At 51.0% G+C, this 23,414-nt stretch overlaps 1 protein-coding gene across 1 annotated transcript; it reads left to right on the plus strand.

Moving 5' to 3' along the window:
• Window positions 1–36: 36 nt before the first annotated feature.
• On the plus strand, window positions 37–22,466 carry BAG3 (BAG cochaperone 3). The gene is made up of 4 exons (XM_032608893.1): window positions 37–584; window positions 15,726–16,052; window positions 17,439–17,843; window positions 21,092–22,466. Exons 1-4 carry the CDS (start codon window positions 399–401, stop codon window positions 21,905–21,907), a joined length of 1,734 nt encoding a protein of 577 aa, XP_032464784.1. The 5' UTR covers window positions 37–398; the 3' UTR covers window positions 21,908–22,466.
• Window positions 22,467–23,414: the final 948 nt, after the last annotated feature.

The raw sequence follows: 23,414 nt of genomic DNA on the forward strand, positions 1-23,414 counted from the left end.
CCCACGCCCTGCCCACGCCCCGCCCCGCCACGATTATAGCTGATGACTCAGGGCGGAGCTCCACATCCAAGCGGCGCCGCCGCCAACTTATCTGGATGGGACCAGAAGTTTCTAGCTGGCCAGTTGCTACCTCCCTTTATCTCCTCCTTCCCCTTTGGCAGCGAGGAGGCTATTTCCAGACGCTTCCAGCCCTCTTCGGCCACGTCACCCCCTCCTTTAATTCATAAAGGTGCCCAGCGCCGGCTTCCCGGACACGTCGGCGGCGCGCACGACTCTAGCTCCGGTCGCGGCCAGCGAGCGACTCTGCACCTGGAGGTCCGGCACCCCGCGACCCCGTGACCCGGCACCCCGCGATCCGGCACCCCGGCGGCCGCCCCCTGGGCCGACCCCGACCCAGCATGAGCGCTGCCACCCACTCGCCCATGGTGCAGATGGCGTCCGGCAGCGGCGCCGGCGACCGCGACCCCCTGCCCCCTGGCTGGGAAATCAAGATCGACCCGCAGACCGGCTGGCCCTTCTTCGTGGACCACAATAGCCGTACCACGACGTGGAACGACCCGCGTGTGCCCCCCGAGGTCCCCAAGGTGAGCAGGGCCCGCGCCGCAGGCCGCCGGGTCAGCGGCCCCCCCTCGACGGCCAGCGGTCGGCACAGGGCCGTAGGGGGCGGCTGGACTGGGCCGGGCTGCGGGGACGCGAGGCGCCAGGTGCCCGCCGGCCGTAGCCCGCCTGAGCCGGTGCCCCGGAGGTCAGTGAAGGCCACCTGGGACGCACGGACCCCCCAGAAGGATACCAGCTCTCAGGGGGTCGGCCTGCTGCCCCCCCAACGAGCCCCCTCCCATGGCCGGCGTCGGGGCGGGGGGGAGGTCCCGGAGAGGACTGTCCTCCCTGGGCCGCGTTTGGTTTCCGGGGGTCGGGCGGGAAGTGGGACCCGCGCGGTGGCGCCGGGTCCGGTCCACCGGCTCGATTCGAGGGGCCGTGGGTCAGGAGACGAGGGGAGGCTGGCCTGGTCAGCATCGCAGGCCCGGGCCAGGCCCCGCCGCGGCCTCCGCCCGGCTTCCAGGACCGAGATCCTGGTTTCACCCTGCTGACCGTACTTTGGCGGACGCCGGGGGGCCATTGGCAAGCTGGGGTGGGGGTCTTTTAGGGTCTGTTAGGAATTTTACCCCCTAAAGTTCCTGAATTCGATTGAAGGTGTCTTGACTTCACCCTCCCATCTCAGGCACAGAGTGACTCAGGAGACTGGATGTAAATTCATTCCTTTCTTTTTTCCCCATTCTGTATTTGAAATTAAAATTGTATTATTGGTTGAAACTGTTTTCACTAAGAATATATTCTAGTATGACTTGTTAAAAACAAGATGCTGTTCTTCCAGGCAGTTTCTAAACTAAAGATGTGGGACTGTCTCCTAGTTGGCTATTGCCTTAGACATTGCCTCACACTGGCAAGAAAGAGACTTTTTTTTTTTAAATGGCAATACATTCCCTTCCTTGTTATGTTACTAAAATACCTAGGATTTGTTTCTAATACACAAGTAACTGTGTAGTAATACTTTTGTATTAGAAGGATGCCTCATTTACATATATGCAGGGATATATACTACTTAATCCTTAGAAGCATGAAAATTTGAAAATAGGAGCTTGGAATGAGTCTGTTAACTTAAAAAATTATAACTAATCGTACTACTCTTGTAATTTTCTATAAATTTGAACTTTTTCAAAATATAAAGCTTGACAAAAAGAAATATACTTAAAGGATAGTGTTACGTTGTCTGGGCAAAATAAAAATAAAAGTCATAGAGAGTTAATAAGTTATTTTGAAGATTTAAAAATTCACAAAATTAAAAATGCTTTATAAATCATTATTTTAGAAGAAAGATCTGTGTTATCCACCTTCATTTTTATGCAGTTTTTTTCTTAAAAATATTTATAAGACTGGTGCCCAACAGTGAGACATTGTAAACTCAGCAGCTTACATTTATAAGAAATTAATTGTATATTTATTTCTGAAAATTAGTACCAGAGGCTATAATTAGCTGGGATGGGCGTAACCATATATACTTTTTTGCTTGTCTGTTCAGCCCATTATTGAGTGAAACTGATGCTCATTTCAAACCAGCTCTGTTACTGCAGCCTGCAAGGACGTAGATCTTTACTGTGGGCAAAAAAAACACAAAAAACAAAAAAAAGTATCATTTTGAGGCTTCCTTCCTATAGAGACAGGGACAGTCGGAATCCGCTGGCATCCTTGGTGGTGAGCGAAGATCAGGTTTGGACACATCCACTGTGAGTGCAGGGTTAAGTCCCGCCTTGCTGGCGCTTTGTTTCCAACATGAAACTCACTCAGCACGTTGAGATCTTTGTGCATCTGTACAGTGGATGGGTTAGGCTGTGGTTTTATAGACCTTTCCAGGGGGATGAAAACAGGTTGAGTTACTATTATTGTTCTCGACAAGTAGAAAATGCAAGCTACTAAATCAGAAGTCTGATGCTGGAAAAGTTCATTTGAAAATTTAAGTCAGAATTTTAAAGTGGAAAAAGGTCCTTAAAGACCTTTTACCCCAGCCTCTATTTTTCTGAGAAAGAAACCCAGAGAGGGGCTTCCCTGGTGGCACAGTGGTTAAGAATCCGCCTGCCAATGCAGGGGACACGGGTTTGAGCCCTGGTCTGGGAAGATCCCACATGCCTTGGAGCAGCTAAGCCCATGCACCACAACTACTACACCTGGGTTCTAGAGCCTGTGAGCCACAACTACGGAGCCCACATAATAAATAAATTTATTAAAAAAAAAACACAAAAAATAACCCAGAGAGTTCAAGTGTGTTTCCAAAGGCCACTCAGCTAGTACCAAGAGCAAAGAGAGAACTACACTGAAAAGTCGATAAGAGGCAGTGTATCTGTTCAGAGGAAGGTAGAAGTGTCTTAAATTTTCATGAAACTATGAAGCGTGCAGGCTGGAATACTTGATAATTTTTGTATCCTCCCAACCATCAAGTATTGGGTGGCTGACTTCTGTTCTGTGACTACTTAGATGGTGATGGCTGGATGTGATCAACTCAAGGAAAGAGCTCTCTTTACCAAATTAATTACTTGAGATTTCTCAGCACGGTACCAAAACATAGGGAGAAAACTAACATTCAGTTCATTAGCTCTGGGCTTCATTGCTTTCAAGACTGTGCTTTGATATACACAGAACATCTGTGTGACAAATTCACTTTCACTTATATGAATGACACCTTACTTCAGAGTCAATACAATGGAAAATCCTTCACTGTTACTTTATATTTGAAATTTGGTTTCTTAATGTGGAATGAGAAAAGGGCTCTGGCAGAAAACAAAGGGTGATTTTAGAGGAACTGAGCTAAGAGGACCCTCTGAGCATCCTTACTTTCAAGAGGAGATGCTGTCAGTCAATAAAGAGCTCTTCATTGAGCATGAAAAACAGAAAGCCCTCTTCTGGAGAAGACAGCTTCTGGGTGTTTACAGTTTAACCATGTAGGTACAGAAATGGCTTTCGTGGAAGGAAGAAAAAGATTAGAACTTTGGTTTAGTCTTATCCTCTGTTGTCTTACGATTGATCCTCTCTCATTCCCCTGAGGTGGTTAGAGTGACTTTTCATCCCATTTTTACAGAGGCGGCAACTGAAAGCAAGTGTCTTGCCCTTCATTGCAGAGGCAGGACAGCTAGAGGCAAAGGCTTTGGGCTCAGTCCAGCTCCACTCTGAGCAACTGAACCTGCAGTCTTCCCAGATATCGATTTTCTGCACACGTGGGCTTCCCACTAATCTCCTGGCAATTTCATACCAGTCCAGGCCCCGTCTCTGGCAGAGAGCTTGACGTCCACTTTGGAATCAGGAGATGTGCAGTTTCTGTGCAGCCACTCCTCCAGGCTCTCTTGCTAAATAAACAGAGGCCAGATATTTTGGGGTGTGGCGCTGTGCTGCTCCCTCACAATCCTTCCTGCGACGAGAGCGAGACCCTCCTCCCTGGAGGAGCAGGGCTGTTCTAGCTCTGCCGGTCTTGGAGGTCCCCGGCACGGATTCCCAAGCCTGGCAGTCTCCAGGGAAGCCTTTTAAGAACACACGTTGCCAGCTGGGTACCCCCTTGTTCAATCCGAGTTGCTCAGGGTAGGGCCCAGAAATCTGTATGTCAGAAAAGCTTCCCTCTTGGTTCTTGGTTCCGGCAGTCTGGCATTTGGGAGCCACCGAAGGACAATGATCCCACTTCTTAGGGGGGCGGGGGAGCTGTGACTTCACGTGCACCTGCGTAGGCCTTGGCACCCTCAAGGGGCCTGCTCAACATCTAACCTGCAGAGCCATCACCGGAGCCTCCCTTCCTTCGTGGTGAAACTCACCCGGTGCGTGGCTTCTGCGAACGAACATAAGGGTAGCGTGGGGAGGGGTGGAGCCTGGTGGGGTGCCAGTGCCGGCTGTGGGGAGGTGGTCCCGAGACCCTCCTGAACTCCAGGAAGAAGCAAGCCAGAGTCTCTCCCTCTTGTCTTCCGCTGCCGGCAGAATCTCACCACAGTAATTTGACAGATTATCCTCAGGCTCTGTGCGAGACAGGTAGGAACATCCTTTCAGAGGAAATCGGAAATGTTTTGAATGTCGACTGAAGTAGAGCCCCATTTCTTCCCCTTCACGTTCAGCGGAGCTTCCTGAATTTTCTTAAAGATGAGATCACCTTGTTCTTTGCAGATTGACTGCAAGCTCCTGTGCCTCTTAGAATTGGAACACAGTCAGGAAATGAGTGGCCACTCTCTCCTTTGTATTTCCAGCAAGTTGCAGTTACTCTGGAGCCCATTTCTTTATGACTGATGAATAGTGATTTGCTGGGGGTGCATAAAGAACATGGCCAGATGCCTTATGAGTCCAGCTCATCCGGGACCTTCATTTTCCCTCTAAAGAACAGTCTGTGTTTGGCTTATGCAAGAACTGAGCAAAACTTGTCTCCTGTTTTGTGGAGTATATTTACCCTTTACAAGGGTAGAGTCAGTGCCTGGGAACCGTTGGCAGCGTTTGACGTTAGCCAGGGCCGGGAAGGCTTGGTTGTTTGTTGCTGTTGGGCTGCCTGTGAGTCAGAAGGCTTCATACCGCCCATGAGGCTTGATTAGCACTGTCCTCGTTTCTGGAATGACACACAGTTGCCTTATATAAACCACTCCGCATGTTTGTTACTTCCTATTGACATTTTAAAATGATCTGGTAATTTTCATAAAAATTAAGAAACCATGCGTAGCCCAAACCTACTCTTTCTCCTTCATAGTTTTGCTGTTTTCATGTTGCTCTTACATATTTAAGACACCTTATATAGAAAAACGGGGAGCAGGAGACAAAGGCCTTGCTTATTAGGAACCTCCGAGGACCCTCTAGTGCTGATGGACACCAAGGAGACCTCTCTCCTACCTGACTGAGGAATTCTCCAGCCCCTCCCAGCTCCCCCTTGCTCGTGAATCAAGTCTACACACCCTTTTGTGCCTCAGCCCTCAGACTCACAGCTGGACTTTTGAAGCTAGGCTCCAGATCCCCTCCTTTTGCAGGTGTGGAAGCTGATCTCTAGCCCTTGTTTGGCGTGTGCAGCTGCGTGAGCTATCTGGTGTTCTTAAACTCTTCACATATTTCTATGACAGTTTCTTTGGGGGCCTTGGCAGCTTCTCAGCAAGCCAGGCAGCTTGTAAAAGCTTAAGCAGAGAGAATTTCTTCAGGAAGGGATGAACTATTTTTTTGTCTGTCAACATATTTATAGCTATGTGCCAGACGCAGGTGGGTGCTTTTCCAAACCTCTCTTTAAATCCTCAAAGCAACTCACTAAGGTGGAAGCTGTCAGGCTCACCTTATGCATGAGGAAACAGACTTGGAGAGAGGGGATGTGCCTGGCCTGTCAGCTATGAGGAAACAGAAAGACTGTTGTAGCCAGAGGTTTACCACCCCCACCCCCACCCCCAGCCCCGCCCCAGGTGACAGACAGGCTTGCCGCTAGTGGACCTGGCTGCTTCTCTATACTCAGTCCTTTACGCTCCGAGCTCGCCAGGCACAGTTCTGCTGATAAACAGCCTTGAGTCCATCTCTTACAGCCGATCAGAAATGTTGTCTCGTTTCCTGAGCCTGGGTCTGAACCTAGAAGATGGCCCCCAGTCTTCACTCATTCATCTCTTCCGACGTTTTTGAGCACCTGCTCTCTGTAAGTCATGGTGTTAAAGGCCACACAGAGGACAGTTCTGCCTCCTCCGGTGCCATTTTCCACAAAGCATTTATTCCGTCTCTCCGGTGAAGTAGGCTGTCCCTGCTCTGGACTCCACGTTACTTCCATTCGAATCTTTCTTCCGAAAGGCAGCACTTTTCTGCTTTGCCTTGGGGTCACGTCCCTGTGGGCTGGGAGTCCCAGAGGCACAGTCTGCGTCTCTTTCCCCTTTCTGCCTCTCAGAGCCCGGCAGGGTCTACAGGCTCAGTGTGTGAAGGATTCTGCGTGGGGAAGAGTAAAACATGGGCCTGGGCTCCAGAGTGGACAGGCTGGTTGAAGGAAAGCATCCCTTACTGAAGAGCGTGTCGCGGGAAGCCTCCTGTTGGTTCCTAAGCAGTGTTGTCTTCTGCTCCCAAATGTCTCCCGGGAGCCGGTTCCTTTTTATTGAATTTCTGAATGGCCTTTTCTCCACAGGGGACTTTGGTATTGATTCCCTGAATTCATCCTTACGGGTCTGGAGAAGCTCTTTTTTGTCCCCGCCAGTGACACAGCGTCTTGGAGCAGGCCTGCCTGGGGAGGCCGGTTGCTGGCAACAGCCAGACGCTGCTAAGCCACAGCGGCAGAGAGCAGCCCCGGCGCCACGGAAGGAGTCTCTCTCCAGTTTTTTTGTCCATGAGGCTGGCAGTAAGATCAGACGCTACAGAGCGAAGCCTCTTATTCACTGTCAATTATGAAGCGCCCAGGATTGTAGACTGCCTGCTGCCTACAGTAGGAGCCTGTAAACAGTGCGCGTCCCGAGTCCCCGCGCAGAGCTCTCTCCCTAGTGATTGAGGCGAAACTTTCCCCTGAAAATGCCTTAGCATCCTTTTGAAGAGCAAACATTTCCTATTTTGAAGTAACTTCCTCATTTTCTTGAAAATTTAATTTAATTTAAAGTAGACTTCTTGTTCTTTTCAGTTATTTAAAAAATTCTTCTTGGACAAAGAAAGAAAGAAAGAATGAATAGTTTAGAAATGGCAGGAAGAAAGGAAAGGACGCGTGTGGCAGAGAAGGCAGCCACGTCGCTTTTGAATCTTCCAGATTATCCCATGGACCCTGAGTGTCAGAGCAGGACCAGCTCTCCTGCTGGGCTAGACCTGGGTTCTGTCCCTGCAGAGGCCTCATGCTGGGCTTGTGTGGAGTCTTGGGGCTGTGGTGACTCAGAGGTGCGCCCCGCTCTCGCTGCCCTGCCTCAGCCAGGCAGTGACTCAGCATCAAGCCCTGGCTCCCTGACCGAGACCACACTCGAACTGAATGTTCCAGGTCTGTGCCTCAGCCCAGCTCCAACCGGGCGAAATGAAATGCTTTCCCTCCTGCTGCGTTTTACCCCAAGAAGCTGAAGGGTTTGGAGACATTAGCCAATAATTATCACACAGTGTACAGGGGTGGCAGGAATAGTGAAAGGGTTAACGTATCCCCGGCCTTGGAGTCTGACAGACCTGGGTTCTGGTGATCTCAGGTAAATCACTCACCTTCCCCGAGCCTCAGTCTCTCCTTCTGAGAAATGGGCATACACCAGTACCTGTCCAGCGGGGTCGTGAGGATCGGGAAAGGGATGAGCCAGGGCCTGACCTGAGGCATGTGTGTGGTCCGTGGCGACAGTCCCAGTCTTCGCCAAGAAGTCGGAGGGGATTCACAGGTGCTTGGCTTTCCCACAGAGTGGACAGTGCTGGCTGGACGTGGGTCTCTTGGTTCCCAGATGGGTATGAAGTCTCGTTTCCCAAGACAAGGCCTCTTCTTATCGCCCCTGGACCACTTTAGCTGACTCTCCTTCCTCCAGTGTCCGGACACCCTCAGCACCCTTCCCAGGGGTTTCCTGTGTCCCTCGTGGGGGTGGTAGGTGCTGGGCAGTAACTCAGCGTGAGGGCAGATGAAGGCTCTCAGCCAGACCTGCAGCCCACAGCCTCATCAGCCCGTGGCCTCACCCCAGATCCCCTGCCCAAAATGGGCCGGCGGAATTGTGTATCCTGTGTTCTGCAGGGGGTGCTGTGTTTACCCTGAATCCCGACTGCTTGAGGCGGGGCTCTCCCTCCAAGTCTCTGCACAGGCCTGAGGACCGACCAGGTGCCCAGTGGTGTTGCGGGGAAACGGAGCCACATTAAACGAGGGGCTGGCCGTCTGCACAGGTGTACTGGACCCTGCCCTAAGGGGGGGGGGAAATGTCACCGTGGGTGGAGCAGAGAGGCAGGGGGGTTCTAATTGCCACCACCCTTTTGGGGGAGGGTGGTTGCTGGGGAAGGAATGCTTTGAGAAGCTGCTTAGGGTGGGGGAGGAGCCCTCCAGCAATACCCCCAAGACTGCCACCATCTGTCAGAGTCTCCCCTTGCCGGAGCTGTGGTTGATGAATTGGAGATTTTTTTCTTTTGCGAAACGGTGTTTTGTACAAAATACACGTCCAGTGAAGCCCAGCACCCTAATAACAACAGATGCTTTGCATGGTTGACATCTCACAGATGGAGGAGCCCAGTGACTGAACAGTGTTCTACCTGAGTCTGAGAAGGAACCTTGAGAAACCCATGGAAATGTGTCCATGGGGATGAGGAGGTCTCTTTATCTAAATTCAGACAAGATTTCGCTTCCTAATATGGAAATTTCAGGTACTTTTCCGTTTGTGATTTATGCCTTTAGATTGATCCCTACCCTTTTTTTTTTTTTTTCCTGAAGAGGAAGTAGGTAGTCTTTAATTTCCCTGAAGCCGTTGAGCTCAGGATCTGAACCCCAGTGACCGGGATTCTCTTCCTGGTTCTGCAGTCACTTCCCATGTGACCTTGGGCCACATCTGCTCCATGGTATCCTTGAGGAGGGGTCCAGGGTGCCCATGGGGGACTCTGAGCCCCGAGCGCTCTCCCCAGCAGGGGACATACCCAGCTGTGGCCTGGAGACTGCTTATACGCCTTGGGGGGACACACTGAGAATATTAGGGGGACACCAGCAGATGTTCTACTCCCTGACACCAGCCTGGCTTGGCTCTCTCCCCTGGGTCTCAGGGGCATGTGTGCAGGAACCACAGTCACTGCAGGTTGTGTGTTGATTCTCAGGTGAGTTTGTCTGCAAGGCAGACCCCTTCAGCGCCTGGGGCCTGTTGAAGGGAGAGGGGAGTCTAGGGCTCAGGCCCCTAGAGTTGTTTTTAGCTGTGTTTGCTTCCAGGTTGTGAAACTTTAGATACATTTCTTAGCAGAGAAAGTGCCATCCCTGCTAATTAGTGCTCTTAAGACTCTCAGATAAAGGGGCTTCAGACTCTAACAGGCTCATTACCAACTTGGTGAGATCACTGAAGAATTAAACCCAAATTCACAACTCTGTAAACAATAGGCCCAACCAACTGTTGCTTGGGAAAAGCTGGGTTCGTCAATAACTATTTGTGGAATGGAGGAACGTAGTTGTATAGGGCATGGGACAGCTCAGAGTTTACAAAGACTTTCTCATGCCTTATTTCACTTAAATCTTGCAAAAAGCCCTGGAAGGCATGGGGATTTTTATAGCTGGGGGAACTGAGTCTTAGTAGCAAGGAGTCCTGTCCAAGGGCACACCCCTGGCGAGCAGCAGGGCGGGATTGGAGTCCCGAATGGCAGCTTGAAAACAGGGGCTCATCTCTCTCATTTTAAGCACATCTTTAAAATGTGCTTTTCCCTAGCAGAAGCACATAGGGACACCCATCTCAGTAATCCCAGGATCAACTATACATACTTTTTTTTTTTAATTTTTATTGGGGTATAGTTGATTTACAATGTTGTGTTAGTTTCAGGTGTACAGCAACGTGAATCTGTTATACATACACATATATCCACTCTTTTTTAGATCCTTTTCCCATATAGGCCAATACACAATATTGAGTAGAGTTCCCTGTGCTCTACAGTAGGTCCTTATTAGCTATCTATTTTATATATAGTAGTGGGTATGTGTCAATCCCAATCTTCCAATTTATCCCTCCCCCATCCCTTACCTCCTGGTACCACAAGTTTATTTTCTACATCTGTAACTCTTTGTAGATAAGTATGCATACTTTAATGACAGGGCGTATCAGTTAAAACCTCCCAGCACCTGGGGCTAGGTTGCTTCCAGCACAGATTCTTGTCTCACTAGGAGTGCTGTAAACAGACTTTGGTGGATGTGGACTTTACTTACCATGCAGAAAATGCCCAAAGTCCATTACATGCCCCAAACAGGGCTGGGGGCAGTGGAAGAGACCCTTTACCACATTCCAGTGGGAACTTTGAGTTCGGCTGTGGGGAGGTAGATATCTCTTTATATATCACATTGGCAATACCTTATTTCATGTCTGTGGCCTGTAATACCAAATGGAAAGTTTTGGTAGAATGTTGAAGCTCAGGTCTCTACGTGTGCTTTAGAAGGAAGTTTTTCTTTTGTTTTGCTTCCTGCCTGAAAGAGGCAAGCCAAGCCACTTTATTTTATTTTTATTTTTTTGTGGTACGCGGGCCTCTCAGCGTTGTGGCTCCTCCCGCTGCGGAGCACAGGCTCCAGACGCGCAGGCTCAGCGGCCATGGCTCACGGGCCCAGCCGCTCGACGGCATGTGGGATCCTCCTGGACGGGGGCACGAACCCGCGTCCCCTGCATCGGCAGGCGGACTCTCAACCACTGCGCCACCAGGAGAGCCGCAAGCCGCTTTATTTTGATCCGCGTCCTTGCTAAATGGGGAGTCCCAGGATTCTTATTGCCCGCCATCTTTTTTTCTTTGTTTTAGGAGTTCTGAAGTGTCTTTAGTAAAAGTCACTGCCTGGCAGGCGTGAGACTCTTCTGGCCTAAAAACCCAGTTGATAGAATGGGTGCCCTACTTAGGACTCCAGGCTGTTGAGGCGGAGGTGCTGCAGGGCAGCCCTCAGAGTGGCCTTTGTCGCTGTTCCCCTTCATTCAGACTGTGGTCTGTAGGTGTCGAGCCCCCGTTTGAAAGAGCACTGTACCGTGGAGCTGGGGTCGGGGCTCACAGGGGCTCCGCCGTTTTCAGGGTTTATGGTTCCACCCTGCTTTTAAGGTGCAAGGTCAGCGGCTTCCTCCTCTTCACTTGGTTCATTCAACTTTGGAGCACCTTGAATTCCAGAGAGTTCTAATGTGATTTAACTGGGTGCAGTCAAGAGTGGTCATTTTTAGATTTCCAACACGTCAGCTTTTCCTTGTTTTTGAGCTTTATGTAGGTGTTTAGAGCTAGAAGAGATCTTGGAATCAGAGGTCACGGAGAACGTCAGGGCTGCAAGGAACTTCCTTTAGGTCAGTGCTCCCACTGCCATGGGGGCTGGACTTGCCCACACACCTCCTGAGTCAGACTTTGTTGGGGTCTGAACGTAGCGTCTGCACCTTTTTGCGTTTCCTGGGCGCTCCGGACGCCCCCTAGAGTCTGAGGACCACTGCTTTACAGAACATCTGGGCCTCCCCTTCATTTCGCAGCTGAGGAAACTAAGGCCCAGGGAGGGGATGTGAGTTGCTTGCGTAGCACACATATTTCAGAGCAGAGTCAGCTTTAGGACCAAGCGCAGCCTCTTTCCAAGTCTCCTAGCTGTCCCCTAAGCACCCACATTGTTACTAAAACTCAGTAGTGAAGTTTAGTTGTGCTCTTAAGCAAACAAGACCTGTGTGAGCCACGGGCTCATCCAAGCTCAGAACCTGGCCCTGGGCTTGTCTAGTAATAATACCTTGTACTCAATAGGGCAGACGTTGGCTCACCTGAGGTAGTTTTCCCTGCTTTTTATTCCGGCCTTCACATGGAGTTGTTTGGCACCCGCAGAGGATTTTAATGCAATGCACAAAGAAGAAGCTTGAACCAGTTCATTTTATAAATTAATGCAGTGGGATAAGCAGTGGAAGTCAGGCTCTTATTTCCTAATTGGATTTCATATGTATGTATTCCTGATGGCTCTGCCCACAGATAAGGATGATGAGCTGAGCTGATTGGAAAACGCTTCCTGTAATGCCGTCACTGCTCCTTAGGGAGCTTAGGCAGGTGGTGATGAGGAGGCAGGGCTGGCCGTCATCTGCTTGGTGACTGTGATGGCACCCCGTCCCTATCACGGGGTCACACAGAAGTGCAACCCCCAGGAGACGGAGTCCCCAGTCCCCAGCGAAGTCAGGGTGGGGCAGGTAGTGCCTTTCCTCTATGAAAGATGCTGGTTGATATAACCAGTAGGCTTGGGCTTGAACTCGAGGACACTTCTTACGGGACTGAGGAGACATGTTCTGGTCATATTCTAGGAGAATTATAAATATTAAACATTTAAAAAACTTTTTTCTTGGACTTCCCTGGCGGTCCAGCGGTTAATACTCCGCCCTTCCAATGCAGGGGGTGCGGGTTTGATCCTACATGCCGCGTGGCGTGGCCAAAAAAAAAAAAAACCAAACTTCTTCCTTTGAAAAAAATTATGTCTTTTTTTTTTTTTTTTTTACTAGACTGTGATGAAAACACCACAGAAGATAGGAAGGGCAATTTAACTCTTTTGGGCAGTGCTTTTTGGTTAGTAAAACTGAAGCATTTGTTGTTGACAGGGCTCTGATGAGAGGAGAGTAGAAACAGAGGTGGAGTCGGCATCTGGTGCAGACCTTGTTATGGGTGGGCGTTTCATTTTCGTTTTAAATTATTCACGTAGAAGTGTTAGTTTTCTATTCTGTAGAAGTGAGGTGGTCTTTTTAACTTACCTAAAGCAGTGTTTTCTAAACAAAGCCCCCACCAGAGTGGCAAGGCAGCCCACCTTCTTTCAGAGGCCATCATGAGAGATGTGTGGGTTTTTATCGCATGGCATAAATGGGTCGTTAATTCACACGGAACCAGTACAGACCTCAGGACTGTAGGAAAGCAGCCTCCAGGCCTCCCGTAGCCACCCTGCCTTCCAGCTTGGGCCCCTGACACCCCCAGCCCTGCCTGCGGTGACCGCACGCTCCCTCCACTGACCCGGACCACTACTCCCAAGACCAGGTCAGGTATCGCCTCCACTGTCGCAGCCCCTGGGGCAGGTGGAACTGCTCTCCCGCCCGCCTTCCCTTCTTCCTTCCTTTTTCTTCCCTTTTCTTTTTCAGTTGAGGCACAAAATATGCTCAGGGAGATGCATAAAAAGCACAACTCGTGGCAGGCCCGCTCCAGTACCTTCTGGATCTGGGGGCTTCCCCCAGGAGCGGGCAAGCCTCAGCCAGGCCTCTGTATGGCTTCCAGGCCCCGGGAGGGTCTGAGGTGGAGGCCCAGCCAGCAGCTGGCTGTGCGACGATGCTGGGGGTGGCAACCCTCACCTGTTCGGTCTGGACAGTGTGGGTGGAATGTGGCAGGGGAGGGGCTGTGGGGGGGTCCCAGGGAAGTGGACGGTGTGAGAGACTTCGACACGGATGTACACCCGTTTACCACCACCCAGAGAAAGATGGAGAACGTTTCCATCCCCTCCGAAGGTTCCTTCCCAGACGACTCCGTTTTCTCCAGGTGCAGTCACTGTTCTACTCTGGTCACCACCAGTTAACTTCGTCCTTCAGCTTTGATTCCTCTGACACTTTGGGGTCTGAGGAGCATAATCATGGGCCTGTTTAGGGGGGATTCACATGACTTTTGGCCTTCCCGGCATCACTCTTTTTTTTGGGGGGGGGCCGTCCCTCTTGACGTGCTCTCATAAAACCTCACGACAGTCCTATGAAGTGGGTGTTGCTAGCTCATTTTCTAGAAAAGGGGATTAAGGCTCATCGAGGTTAAGAGAATTACCCCAGATGAAAGAACTGTTACTAAGAGAGGTAAGAATGAACTTGCATCCTCTCTAGAAAGCCCCCTCCTACTAGAAAAGCCCAGGCGGTCCCCCATCCGCAGGGCCTCCTGTGCTTTCCAGGTAGTTTTGCTTCCTGTTTGTTTCATGCAGCCCCCAGTTGGCAGGGATCGTGCCTTGCTGGTTTGGTGATCCCATGGTACCAAGCAACTCGGGAGCAGGACGTTGACCAGGGGCCAGTCAGCGGATGAGGGCCGCTGACTGCTCAGCTCTGCTTTTGTGCGTGGCCAGGAGGAAGCCCGCAGAGACGATGCCCCGGCACTCATCCAGGCCCCTGCTCCAGGCTGGAAGGAAGGTGCCCAGTGCGTGGAGAAAATGCCCGGACGGCCTATTGTGAGTCAGCTCCGAGCAGCACGGCGTTTCTTGGGTCCCTCTTGCTGCCTCCCTTTTGGTGTCCCTCTCATGGCAGGAATTTGGTTCTGAATGTGAGGCCTGGACCCACTCCCTGCTCTTGGGTGACCTGAGTTAAGCAGGCTAAAATAATGCCGCTGCCCTGAGCACGTGGGTATTCTAATCTGAGAGTGCCTGTCTGCTGGCGTCCCCAAGGACATGGCAACACCCTTGCCTCTCCTTCTTGCTGGAGGCCCTCTGGGGCGGGGCTCGGCAGGAGGCAAGCAGTTCATGGGTCTGAAAGGGCTAAGTTCCAGGGTCAGCCCTCGGCTTTCCCCACTTGTGACCAGTTTCACCCCACTGGGAATTACACCCCGAAGCTCCTAGAGCCTCAGCTCTTGGCGTTCGTTGGCGTTCAGAGGGCTGCCTCGTGAGGAAGGATCACGCTCCTTCGTAATAGTTGACCCACTCGGGTGTGTGTCAGTGGCACAAATCCTCCGCCCCCTCCTCCGTAAGAGGACCCTCTAGTGCTCCGGAGGTCGTCAGGACCGGAAGCCGTGGGGGTCCCTGGTTTCAGTTGCCCAGCCTCTGCTTGGTGAGAAGTGACATTGCCCGGCGAGTGACGGGCCAGCCTTGTTGTCTGAAACAAGATCTTCCTCTGTGGTACATCTGGAACTTGGCCTTCTCAAGGGTCCCAAAATAGCCGGGCCGCTGAAGGGAGAGCTTCGTGAGAGGACATGAGAGAGACCCAGCCGCTCCTCGCCAAGCAAGCTTTGTTGGCATCACAAGACCAGCACAATTAATCCCCGGGTTTTGTTCTCATCCTGTGCTGCTTCTGCATTCCTTGTGTATCTCCCTTTCTCACAGCTTGTTCTGAAAATACTCCTGAGGAGGCAGCGTCCCGCTGCCGCCCCTTCTCGGCAGACTTCCAGGCTGTGGCCTGCGTTGGGGTCCAGCACGAGTCTGTATCGCTAGGAGATGTGAGGACCCTTTAGAAAGCAGAGAAGCTGGCTGTGGCTTAGGGAGCTGGAATTGAATGCTCCTCGCACCTTCTGATCTGGGTCTGAAGATTTGGGAGGCGGTCAGTGACTCACCTATATGCACTGCCGCCGTGTCACCCAGCAAAGAAACCTGTCTTACCAGTTTGGGAAACCGGGACTTCTCTTGTGCTCAGCAGTTACCTTGGCTCCCCTGCTTCCTCTGGATGCTTCTGATTCTTAAACTGCTGCCCATACAGCGGCTTCACTAGGGGAGGGGGCGTCTGGAAGAAGTGGGGGGTCAGGGGAGGCGCCCACACTGTGTGTGCTCAGCTGCCCTGGCTGGCACTGTGGGACCCAGGGTCACTCTGGAAGGTCGGAGTGCTCGGCGCCATGCTTGCTCCTGTTCAGGGCTGTCTCCTTCCCAGTTTCTAACAGGTCTGTGTTTCTCTTTATTTCAGGAAACCGCGTCCTCTGCAAACGGGCCTTCGAGGGAGGGCTCCAGGCCGCTGCCCACGAAGGAAGGCCACGCCGTGTACCCCCGGCTCCGGCCAGGCTACATTCCCATCCCCGTCCTCCACGACGGTGCCCAGAGCCGGCAGCCACATCCTGTCTTCGCCTACCCCCAGCCTGGGACGCAGCGCTTCCAAACCGAGGTAGCCCCGGCGGCCCTGCAGAGGCCCCAGTCACCTCTGCGGGGAGTGGCGGAAGCCACCCAGCCAGATAAACAGTGTGGACAGGCGGTAGCGGCTGCGGCAGCCCAGCCCCCAGCCTCCCATGGACCTGAGGTAAGGAGAGGCTTGGCTCGCGGGCCTGTGGGGTGCGACCCGGGGGTGCCGGGTTTTGTGCTTCCTAGGCTGCCCCAGACCCTGATGCGGTGCCCAGGGCAACGCCTGGTGAGACGCGGGGCATCTGGGCCTGGCCCGCAGCGTCAGAGGTCACCCAGCAAAGATCGCTTGCAAGACAGCCCAGCATCCCCTCAGCGTTTCACAGGTTGGTTTTTCAGGTGGGCAGGGATCATGGTTTATTTTGGTAGTTAAGGAATTGGGGCTCAGAAGGGTAAACAGCTTGGTCCACAATCATGAAGTTGGAAGTGGCGTCGCTGGGACCGGAAGCCCGGCCTTCTGCTTCCTCACGCGATGCCCCGTACACCCACCGAGCTTTCTATATCAGAAATACAGAGATACTCTGTGTTATTTCATTCAGTTCAGTGTTCACAGGTAAGTATTAACTGCTTGGAGCTGTACTGACGTGAAAATGAGACCGCGTACCTGCCCTTACAGTGTCCACAGTTTCAAAGGAAATGTAAAATCAGGAGTCAGGAAGGCAGCTGCTTTTCAGGTTTTAAGCCTGCAGCTGACACTTCTTGCACTAATGTCGAAAGAATAGTTCTTAATCCAGTTCCTAGCTGAGATTCGAAGGCCAGTGGACCCCAGTAGGAACCTGAGCCGTCAGCCCTCTGGGCTTTGCAGTCTGCACGGCATCCCATCGTGTCTCCTGCACTGCTCTTGCTCCGGGGGTGAAAAATCACAGTTAACGTGGGACACCAGGAGGCTCTTCTCCCTTCCTTGGAGAAGCGGTACCTGAATTTGTAACGTTTTTGTTGTAAAAAACCAAAGTGACACGTCAGTCAGAGAAACCTGAACAAATTTAAGCTAGCAGGGCCCTTAGAAGCCAGCTGCGGAAACACCCTTCTGATTTTCTAGAACAGAAAGTAGGTGGCCGGGAAGGGAAAGGGGCCTGGCCTGCCTCGGTCCACACAGGGGACACAGTTCCCAGTGCCCAGCTGAGTTCTCTGTGGATAAGCAGGAAAAGAGTTACGGAGAGAGGAAATGCAGTGACAACAATAAGTAAAGTGTAGCGAGCGCTTCCTGTGTGTGGCGCTGGGGCTGGGACACACGCACAGATTATTTTACCGAATTGTCAGGTCAGCCCAGTGACTGGGCTGGGGGTTAAACGCGGCTCCTAAGGCTATTGAGCTGTTAAGAATTTGAGCCCCGGCCTCTTGACTCCTGAGCTCCCAGTCTTAACACTACATTTTGAAAATGGAAAGGCTTACAGACGGGAGGTCATATTAAACCTGCTGCCCAGAGCAGGCGCATGGTGGGGACAGAGTCGGAGGGCCAGACAGCGGCGGCTCACGGGGCTGTGTATCCACCCTTTGCGTCTTGCAGCGATCCCAGTCTCCGGCTGCCTCGGACTGCTCATCCTCGTCCTCCTCGGCCAGCCTGCCCTCCTCCTCTGGCAGGAGCAGCCTGGGCAGTCACCAGCTCCCCCGGGGCTACATCTCCATCCCGGTGATACATGAACAGAATGTCACCCGGCCGGCAGCCCAGCCCTCCTTCCACCAAGCCCAGAAGACCCACTACCCAGCTCAGCAGGGCGAATACCAGACCCACCAGCCTGTGTACCACAAGATCCAGGGAGATGACTGGGAGCCCCGGACCGTGTGGGCAGCATCCCCGTTCCGGTCACCCGTCCGGGGTGCGTCCAGCCGGGAGGGCTCTCCAGCCAGAAACAGCACGCCGGTGCACACCCTGCCGTCCGTCCGCGTGCAAACCGTGGTCGACAGGCCTCAGGTATGGGAGTCGGTGTTGGCAGACTAGCTGGGGCAGCATCTCTCCAGGGCCTGAGGAGCTCTCTGTGCAGGCGCCCTGGGTCCCCCCCCGGCCCCACCCCACCAGCCCCTCCTGGTTTACGCACATAACTGGGGGGGAGAGCGAGATCCTGAAAACGGCTGGTCATCAGCAGAAATGCAGGCGAGAGCTGTGAGCCTCCAGTACTTTCTACAGCTTTTGCTCATTTTTCGCTGCAGCTGCCTCAGGGGCAGAGCTCCAGCCACCACCGTGGGCAACGGTGGGCAGAACACAGCGTCACACACCTGTAGGGGGGGGCCCAGGTGTCTCAGTGCCCACCATACCCTTGCAGTGCCCTGCAGCCCCTCCACACCCCACCCTCAGCCTCGTCTCCTGCCTCACTCACACCCTTTCCTGCACTCTGCAGGCCCTTCACTCTGTTGTCTCCTCTTTTGTGCCTTTGCTTGTGCTGGACCCACTTCCTGACATGTCTTCACAATCCAAGCTGTCCCCATCCTCCAGGGGACAAGCCAGTCTTGCCACTTCCACGAAGCCTCCTCATCTTTCCCACGGTGCCTAGTATGAGTCCCTTACAGTTCAGCTCTGATTATTCTGTGCATTTATTTCGAAAGTGTTCATCCATCCGCTCTCTTCAGCTCTGCTCTGACCTTGGCCACAGGGAGCATGTCTTACTCCTTTCTCCTCCTTTGCGGTAGAGGACCACGTTACCTGGCCGATGCCTGGCTGGCTGGGCGGATGGGAAGCCTTCCTTCATGCCTGGTGAAAGTTACAGGCAGGGCCTGCTTATCCTTCAGTAGAGATGTGCAGGCACTGGTTCCTGGGGGAGGAAGTCTTCTAGTTTTAGCTGAAGAACACTCGGCAGCCGGGGCCGCTCAGCTGCTGAGTGAATTCTTGGCCACAGTTTTTATTTTTTATTGTTATTTAAATATTTATTTATTTTTTCAACATTGTGGAAGTGCCTTTACATTTATTTACTTATTTTTGGCTACGTTGGGTCTTCCTTGCTGCGTGCAGGCTTTCTCTAGTTGCGGCGAGCGGGAGCTACTCTTTCTTGCGGTGCGCGGGCTTCTCACTGCGGTGGCTTCTCTTGTTGCAGAGCACGGGCTCTAGGCGCACGGGCTTCAGTAGCTGTGGTGCGTGGGCTCAGTAGTTGTGGCTCGCGGGCTCTAGATCGCAGGCTCAGTAGTTGTGGCGCACGGGCTTCGTTGCTCCGTGGCACGTGGGATCTTCCCGGACCAGGGCTCGAACCCACGTCCTCTGCATTGGCAGGCAGATTCTTAACAACTACGCCACCATGGAAGTCCCTTGGTCACAGTTTTTAAAAGGAAAGTGCCCTGTAAACAAATGCAGGGCATCTCCTTACTACAGATGGTGACACTGTTCAGGGCCCTCAAACAGAACACCTCCTTTTATGGTTTTTTTGTTTGTTTGTTTTTTTGCTTTTTTATTTGGAAATGATTTCAACCTTACAGAAGAGAAGTCCAGTATATATGAAGGTCATGAAAGCAAAGATTCACCCATATTTACTGTTAACATTTTGCTACATTTGCTTTGTCATCTTTTCCTCTCTCCATATATTATCTATACTTTTTGTTTGAGGTTTAATTGTAAATATCATGCCCAGTACCCCTAAATATGTCAGCAGATATTTTCCTAAGAGAGCGACCTTCTCATTCATACCCACAGTAGAATTATCAGATGCAGGAAGTTTAACGTCCTTAAAACATTGTTGTCTCATACGCAGTCCCTTCTCAGATCTCCTTTATAGCAATTTCCTCCTGTTCCAGGATCTAATGTAGGATCACGAGCACTGCACGCAGATGTCGTTTTCCTTGAGTCTCCTTTAATCTGGAAAACAGGTTCTCAGTCTTTCTCTGCTTTCATGACCTTGACATTTTTGAAGAGTACAAGCCATAGGGCACCCCCTCTTAGGTGTTTCCAAAGTCACTTACTCAGCCATTGTTTTAAAACCCAAGAAGAGGCATGTGGCTGGTTCATGAGTGCTAAGGGCCAAAGTTAAGCATTTCTGGTTGGCAGAAGAGATTTGATGGAAAAGGAGGCTACTGGTGTTCAAACAAAACAGCCAAGCGTCCATCAGATCCTTACTCAGACTCAGTAATCCTTTCAAATGGGAAAGAAGTGCCCATTTGCAAAGCTGGAGCTGTTTCCTCTCATACCTTTCCCATGTTATCAATATTTTCTATAATTGGTGGAACAATATTTAATCCTATTTCCACTTAATCCTATTTGTTTGTAGTGGCCTCCCTTTTATAGCTTGTCTAGAAATCCCTTTTTAGAGGCTTGCAGAGATTTGACCTAACTGAACATTATAGTGGGATTTAGTGTTTTTAATATGGAGTACTTTAGAAATAATGTAGTCCAACTCCTATTTCCCAGTTGATAAAATCAGTGTGTGAGATTTTTAAGGGGGTTTTAGATGTTCACTTAAATGCTAGGTGAACCAAGATGTTTCTGTTTCAAGCATAGTTAATTTTTTAAAGTATCACTATAGCTTATAGTCACATTAGAGAGTATCTCAGCCTCGGTAGCCAATGTAGTCAGTGCAGGGATCCTGCACTGCTGAATGTTAGCTCTGGCACAGATGTGTCCAGGCAGAATTCTTACTGCGTTACCCATTTTCAGCGTCTTGCTTATTCTCAAAAAATACATCAGTCTGGGCAGAAACCACAAGGCTGTCATAGGTTTAAAAAAAAAAAAAAAAAAAAGACCATTATAACTTTTCTGAAACAGGAGATGGGAAGGCCACACCCTGAGCGGAGACTGTCACACAGGGTGATGAAGGGGGCCAAGTGGCCATTACTACTCCCTGGCTCCATCACCTGAAAGTCTGAGTCACCCAGGACTTTGCTTTGAGGTAAAGTAACTCAGCCGTCAGCATGAGTTTTTGGTATTTTCATTTTTGAAAATTATGTTGGTTTTCTTTTCATTGCTGTAAGAATACCATCTCCAGAAAAATTCAGTGAGAGATGACAGACCAAGAGACCAGGGTTAACGAACAGAAGCATAACAATGGTTTGGTCACATACATGATGAATATCATATTTTAATTTTGTAACAGGTTTGGCTGACTTTGAAAATCCCTCTAATACTATTAAACTTTAAAAAAGTCATTTCTGTTTTCTTCTAGTCAGTACTAGCCACAAACGACTGCCTGTGACTCTCAGCCAGGTATTAATTAAAACTATCTCTGTGTCCTTGCCTCTTCTCAGCAACCCATGACCCATCGAGAACCTTCACCTATTCCCCAACCTGAAAACAAACCAGAAAGCAAGCCAGGCCCAGCTGGACCAGATCTCCCTCCTGGACACATCCCGATTCAAGTGATCCGCAAAGAGGTGGATTCTCAACCTGTTTCGCAGAAGCCCCTGCCTCCCTCTGAGAAAGTGGAAGTAAAGGTTCCCTCTGCTCCGGTGCCTTGTCCTCCCAGCCCGGCCCCTTCTGCCGTCCCCTCTCCCCCCAAGAACGTGGCTGCAGAAGAGAGAGCAGCCCCCAGCCCTGCCCCTGCAGAAGCCACACCCCCAAAACCAGGAGAAGCTGAGGTACCCCCAAAACATCCAGGTGTGCTGAAAGTAGAAGCCATCTTGGAGAAGGTGCAAGGGCTGGAGCAGGCTGTGGACAACTTTGAAGGCAAGAAGACGGACAAAAAGTACCTGATGATAGAAGAGTATTTGACCAAAGAGCTACTGGCCCTGGATTCGGTAGACCCAGAAGGACGTGCTGATGTCCGCCAGGCCAGGAGAGATGGCGTCAGGAAGGTTCAGACCATCCTGGAAAAACTTGAACAGAAAGCAATAGATGTCCCAGGTCAAGTCCAGGTTTATGAACTCCAGCCCAGCTCCCTTGACACCGATCAGCCACTTCAGGAAATCATGGAGATGGGTGCCGTGACAGCAGACAAGAGCAAGAAAAGTGCTGGCAATGGAGAAGATCCCAGTCCTGAAACCCAGCAGCCAGAAGCCAGAGAGGCAGCAGCTCCAAACCCCGGCAGCACGACAGACACAGCTGCAAACCCAGCAGCACCATAGTCTCCACGAAATAAAAAATCAGCCCCGGAGACTGGGAACTGATTGTGTGCTTTAGAGAATTTTAAGTTGCATGCATTTCAGGGCCTTAAAACCAGTTGGTTTTTACTCTTCATAGCTGCTTGGTAGGCAGTAACTTGGGTGGAGGCGAAACACACTAATGAAAGGCCTAAAAGGAGAATGATGTTTTTCCTGTGTATTCGTATTCCGTACAAATAAAGAAGTTGCTTGTTACAGAAGTTTAACCCCATAGCTTGCTGTTTTGGAGCCCTCTCTGTATGGGTCCCACATGTTAGTCATGGATGTGAACTGTCTTTCTACAGCTCTGGACTGAAGGAGTTTTTGCGGAGGTAGATGGGGAGTCGATTTCTCATCAGTAAATAGGAAACCCATTTTTCAGAAGTGTTGCCATTTCAGTGGGATGATTTTTGTCATCTCATAGCTAAAATACTTAACTTTAGATAGAATAAAATGTGTAAGGAGCCGTAGGAATATCTGTATGTTGGATGACTTTAATGCTACATTTAAAAAAAGGAAAATAAAGTAATAATGTAACTCAAAATGTCTTCTGTGGTTTCTAAGTTTTGAAGAGTGGCGGCATCAAGATGGTCTTTCACTGGCTTCAGGAAAAATAAACAGACACATTTACAGGCCTGCTCTGGGATTCGTAACATCTCTGCTGGCCCGACCCATGAGAAGATGAGTCTTGGTCATTTTTCATTCTCAGGTTGCAGCTGCAACCTGGGAAGACTCAGAGCTGTGAACCCAGGGAATGGGGACGTGCCCATCACACCTCTTCAGATTGCTCCAGCAGAGGTGCATCTCTGCCCACCTGGCCCCAGGCCATCCGCAGGCCTCACTAAAGGGCTGAGTGGGTTCAAAAGTGCACAGTTCCCAGTTCTGAGGCTGGCCCAAGCGTTCCCTGGAGTCCAGCTCACTGGGGGTTGGGCACATGTTCTATGAGCGTCTTGGGGTCATCTTTGTCTGACACTCCCCTGAGTCACCAAGCCAGTCCGAGACCAGGTTTATCTTCCCACATTGGGTTCCTCGAAGTCACTGGGGTTAGGGATCAGATGCACTGCGAAGCCACTGCGGGGAAGAAGATTGTTCTAGGCTAAGGTTTTTTAAGGGCTTGGGAAGGACCACCGCCCAGAATGCGGAGATGTGCAAGATTTTGTTTTCTTAAGTCCTTTTTGCCAAATAAACGTGAAATTGAGAAGGAGGAGAAAGATGGGTCTGGGATCTTGGAACTCCAAGGGAGCCCTCTGGCTTAAGAGCCCCTGAGCTGAATTCCTCATGACTGTATTGAGTTTAATATTGGTGCCTGACAATGCTGCACAAAAAATACACGCCGGTGTGCTTGCCACTCGGCTTCGTGAGAAAGGTTGAAGTCATTCTGATGGGAATCGCCAGCATCTTTACAGGGTGAACTCATTTGAGGAGTAAAAGCTGACTGCTAACAACACCACCGATTCTAGAAACGCAAATTTGTAAATAGGAAAAAAGCTTA

Source organism: Phocoena sinus, chromosome 16, assembly GCF_008692025.1.
Source record: "Phocoena sinus isolate mPhoSin1 chromosome 16, mPhoSin1.pri, whole genome shotgun sequence".
Lineage (NCBI taxonomy): Eukaryota > Metazoa > Chordata > Mammalia > Artiodactyla > Phocoenidae > Phocoena > Phocoena sinus.

Bases quoted from the DNA above. Each gene is read 5' to 3' on its own strand.
- BAG3 (XM_032608893.1), top strand. From the start codon at position 399: ATGAGCGCTGCCACCCACTCGCCCATGGTGCAGATGGCGTCCGGCAGC. The intron at 585-15,725 runs GTGAGCAGGGCC...TCTTTATTTCAG, and splicing joins TGCCCCCCGAGGTCCCCAAG to GAAACCGCGTCCTCTGCAAA. The intron at 16,053-17,438 runs GTAAGGAGAGGC...TGCGTCTTGCAG, and splicing joins CAGCCTCCCATGGACCTGAG to CGATCCCAGTCTCCGGCTGC.